Source organism: Pygoscelis adeliae, unplaced genomic scaffold (genome assembly GCF_000699105.1).
Source record: "Pygoscelis adeliae isolate BGI_AS28 unplaced genomic scaffold, ASM69910v1 Scaffold838, whole genome shotgun sequence".
Classification (NCBI taxonomy): Eukaryota; Metazoa; Chordata; class Aves; order Sphenisciformes; family Spheniscidae; genus Pygoscelis; species Pygoscelis adeliae.
The window spans coordinates 87,966-91,425 of record NW_008825277.1 but is presented as its reverse complement, the minus strand read 5'-3'; the positions used below and the strand labels follow the sequence as shown (position 1 = coordinate 91,425).

General features: G+C 62.2%; 1 protein-coding gene across 1 annotated transcript in view; it reads right to left on the bottom strand.

Annotated features, from left to right (window-relative positions):
• LOC103921833 (AP-1 complex subunit beta-1-like) overlaps positions 1-3,385 on the bottom strand; it is a 12,044-nt gene extending 8,659 nt beyond the window's left edge. Inside the window, exons 1-3 of the mRNA XM_009329860.1 lie at positions 3,317-3,385; positions 2,145-2,250; positions 84-219 (exon numbers count right to left, since the gene is read on the bottom strand). Of these exons, the coding sequence (XP_009328135.1) occupies positions 84-219; positions 2,145-2,250; positions 3,317-3,353 (279 nt within the window). The 5' untranslated portion in view covers positions 3,354-3,385. The remainder of the gene's footprint in view (positions 1-83; positions 220-2,144; positions 2,251-3,316) is intronic.
• Between the last annotated feature and the right edge of the window lie 75 nt (positions 3,386-3,460).

Sequence of the window (3,460 nt, the reverse complement as noted above, 5' to 3'; positions counted from 1 at the left end):
GCGTGAAGGCAAGGGCGCACGCAGTGGGCTGAACCGGCCCGCTGCCGCATGCGGCTCTCGGGCACGCAGCCCTCTCCCCTCACCTTCACGAAGGTGTTGACTGCCATGATGGCCATGTCCGGCTGGCTCTTGGCGTAGTTCATCAGGTAGAGGTAGACCAGCTTCTTCAGCTCCAGGTTGTCTGTCTGCATGCAGTTCACCACGTCCGGGAAGAGAGCGCTGAAACACAAAGCGCCTCCATGAAGGCAGGACACGGCCACGCTGCCAAGCCGGGGGAAGGAGCCGCCGCCGCCTATGGGACCCCCGCACCCCCCCAGGAGCAGGGGCCATCCCCCTTCACATGGCTCAACCCACTCCTGAAGCCAGAAGACCCCAGGCTCTCCCAGGGCCTGAGCCCACTCCGCAACAGCGGTGGCTAAATTACCCATCCCCAGTGGGTTTTTCTTTACGGATCCGTATCAAGAGCAGCTCAAAATGGCCCCTAACGGACAGAAACTGAGCTCTCCCACATGGCTCTGCCGTATCCCAGCTCCGGTGCGTGTCCACTGCCCCGGGAGAAGGTGCAACACCACCCAGCCGTCACGGGACGGTGCGGAAGCCTCCGGCGCCTGCGAGAGGACGTCGGAGACGAGCCGCTCCCCCCTCGCCTTCTGCACGATCCCTCCCGTACAGCGCTACCAGAACGGTCCTCTGCTTCTGCGGACGTTAAACCCGTCCCGCTGCAAGCTGCCGAGTGCTCGCCCCACGTCCTCCGCTAGAAACATCACGTTAGAGAAGTGAACGCCCAGGACTGGGTGCAAGGAACAGCCCCGCTCCCCGGGGCGAGCCCTGCAGCAGAACAACGCTCCGCTAGGACGGAGCGGAGCTGCCAAGCTGTCTGCGTGGAGCTGGGGGCTTCCCCCTTCCCAAACCTGATCCCGGCGAGTACTGAACACCCTGAAGCTGCGGGATGCCAGAGACGCTGTCTCACCACAGACGATAAAGACAGCCCAATTAGGCTACTGAAGATACAGACAGCCCAATTAGGCTATTACACCACCTTAGGAGAAGCGATCAAGCTCAGAGAGCTAACGCAGGAGTTATCCCACCCTGACACACGTCCCTCGGCTCCTGGAAGCTTCTCTGCCACCGCAAACCCAGCCATCGCTTGGAGGATCAAACCCAGGGCGCCCCTGAGCCCGGGGTAACGCACTTTGCCAGCTCTCTCGCAGAGCTCCCGGCTGCCAGCAGAGCTGGCGCCCACCTCAGCTGCTCTCACCCCAGGCTAAACCAGGTTTTCCCGGCCCCCGCCAGGGAGGGGTGAACTTAGGAAACCGCTTTCTTGCAGCCTAAAATGCGCACACACCAAAGAAAACGGGTTGCCACAGCCGATATCTCCTTCTGCCGAGCGCTGACCAGCCTCGGGCAAGTCCCTGCCACGGCCGGTGTCATCTTCTCCAAGGCGGCCCCAAGACAGAGCGTTACCTGCTGCTGCGAGCGCTCTGGGAGCCGGGGACACACCGGTTTTCCAAATACAGAGCTCATACCGTGGTTTTCCTCCGTCTACTCTCAAATGCACCATTAAAAGCAAAGCGCCGACGTCGCGTGTAATGCCCAGGGTGTGCGGGGATGGGTCCGTGCAGGGAGGAGGAGATGGAGGGGCCACGTGCCGCTCGGTCAGGCAGATAAAGGAGAAGAGAGAAAAGCAGACGCCCGACCTTTTGGACTGGAGTGGCTGCAGAAGGCTTAACACCACCGAGGCAGAGCCGCTGACCCCAGAAGGCTTAACCCCACCGAGGCAGAGCCGCTGACCCTCTGCCATAAAGGCTCAGAGGGCGGTTCCGCTTGGTTTTAGTTAACACTTGAAGGAAGCTGCGATAATCCCAACAAACTTATCTGGCAGCCAGACCGATCCTCTTTCAGCCAGATTACTACCGAAGCCAGGCAAACCCCCGCCTGCCAGACGGCCACGCTTACACAAACGTTCTCCTCCCATAGCAAGAGGTGTAGCTGTGGCCAGCAGCTCGCTCGGTCCCCACCCGAGACAAAAGCCGGCGCGAAAAAGCCCTCGGAGGCAACAGGGAAAAACAGGAGCCCACGAGCCGTCCGGGCACCCTCCCGGCGCGGTTTGGCCCGGGCATCCCCGGCACAGCACCGCCACGCACCTGACCTCTTTGCCGACAGTCATGGAGGCGATCACCTTCTTCACGGCCTCCTTCTTCTTCTCCTTCTTGTCGCTGTTCAGTTCGGCTTTCAGCTCAAATATCTCCCCTGGAGGAAAGGGAAAAGGGGGGAGCTCAAGGGTTACGGGGGATGGGGCACCCACCTCTCTGCTGGGGAGGGCGAGCACAGCTCCCACCTGCTGCGTGCCGGGGCTCCTTTGCCACCCCGGGTGCTCCGGGGTGCCAGGAGCTGGAAAGGGGGATTTAACTTCCCAAACGCCTCGCCGAGGGCCGGGGCTGCCCTGGGGGCTCAGCTCTCATCCGTGGAAACGGAGACGAGCCCGCAGAGGGCTTTAGGGAGGGGAGATGCTGCAGGAGTGACGAGCACGAGCACCCCGCACCTCAAGCATAGGACACGGGGTTTATTTGGCAGGTATTTTTGGCTGCGGGGTGGTTATCGCAGCACACAGGGAAGCCCCAGCCCCGCGCGTGGCTGTTGGGAGGCCCTCCTCTACCTGGGGAGCCCACCGCAGCCCAGAGGATAGCAGGCACCCGCAGCAGCGAACGCGGGCACATTTTTTGGGAACTGCTCCTCAAGCCTGCGCAAGGGATGGTGGCTCCCAAATCCCGCTCCGCTCGTGGCAGCAATCCCCCAGCCCAGCACCTCGCTGGGGTCGACCGGCGGCTCCGGACCCGGCTGAAAGAAATCGTCTCCTGCCCTCGCGAAGCCGCGCTGAGCTCTTTATTCACTCCCAGGCAGGCACATTAATTCCTTGGTCTGGAAAGCGCTTAAGGTGAACACCCCGAGCGCTTCTGTCCCAGCCCAGGGGAGCTCGGGGGGGACGGGGACAGGGACAGGACCGACGACCGTGTCCCGCAGCTGCTCCTGAGCTGCTAAAGCCGATCACCCAGCTGCCAACAGCCTTGTCTGGGTTCAGGGGGCCGGCGACAAGGTGCTCTGACCCCACAGCAGCCCAGGAGCCGCCCCGGCTGCATCGGAGCGAGTTTTTTGTCTGCCACAGCATCCCGCGTGGGTTCAGGGCATTCCCACGAGAGCTGGCACCTCCGCCAGCTTCCCACTGCGGGGACAGCCCTCCCCGCCTGGCTTCTACAGCTGCGAGAAAAGCCTGATTATTTTGGGGAAGATTGCGTGACCCTCCCGCTCCCCCTCCTACCTTTCTTCGTGGTGGTGAAGTACTTCGAGTCCGTCATGGTGGTCTCCAGCTAGCGGCACGTCCCTGGGAGGAAAGGCAGAGCAGAGAGGTGGAGGGTTGATAGTTTCCTTGCCGAGGTCGCTACGGAGAGCTCCGGGAAGGAAA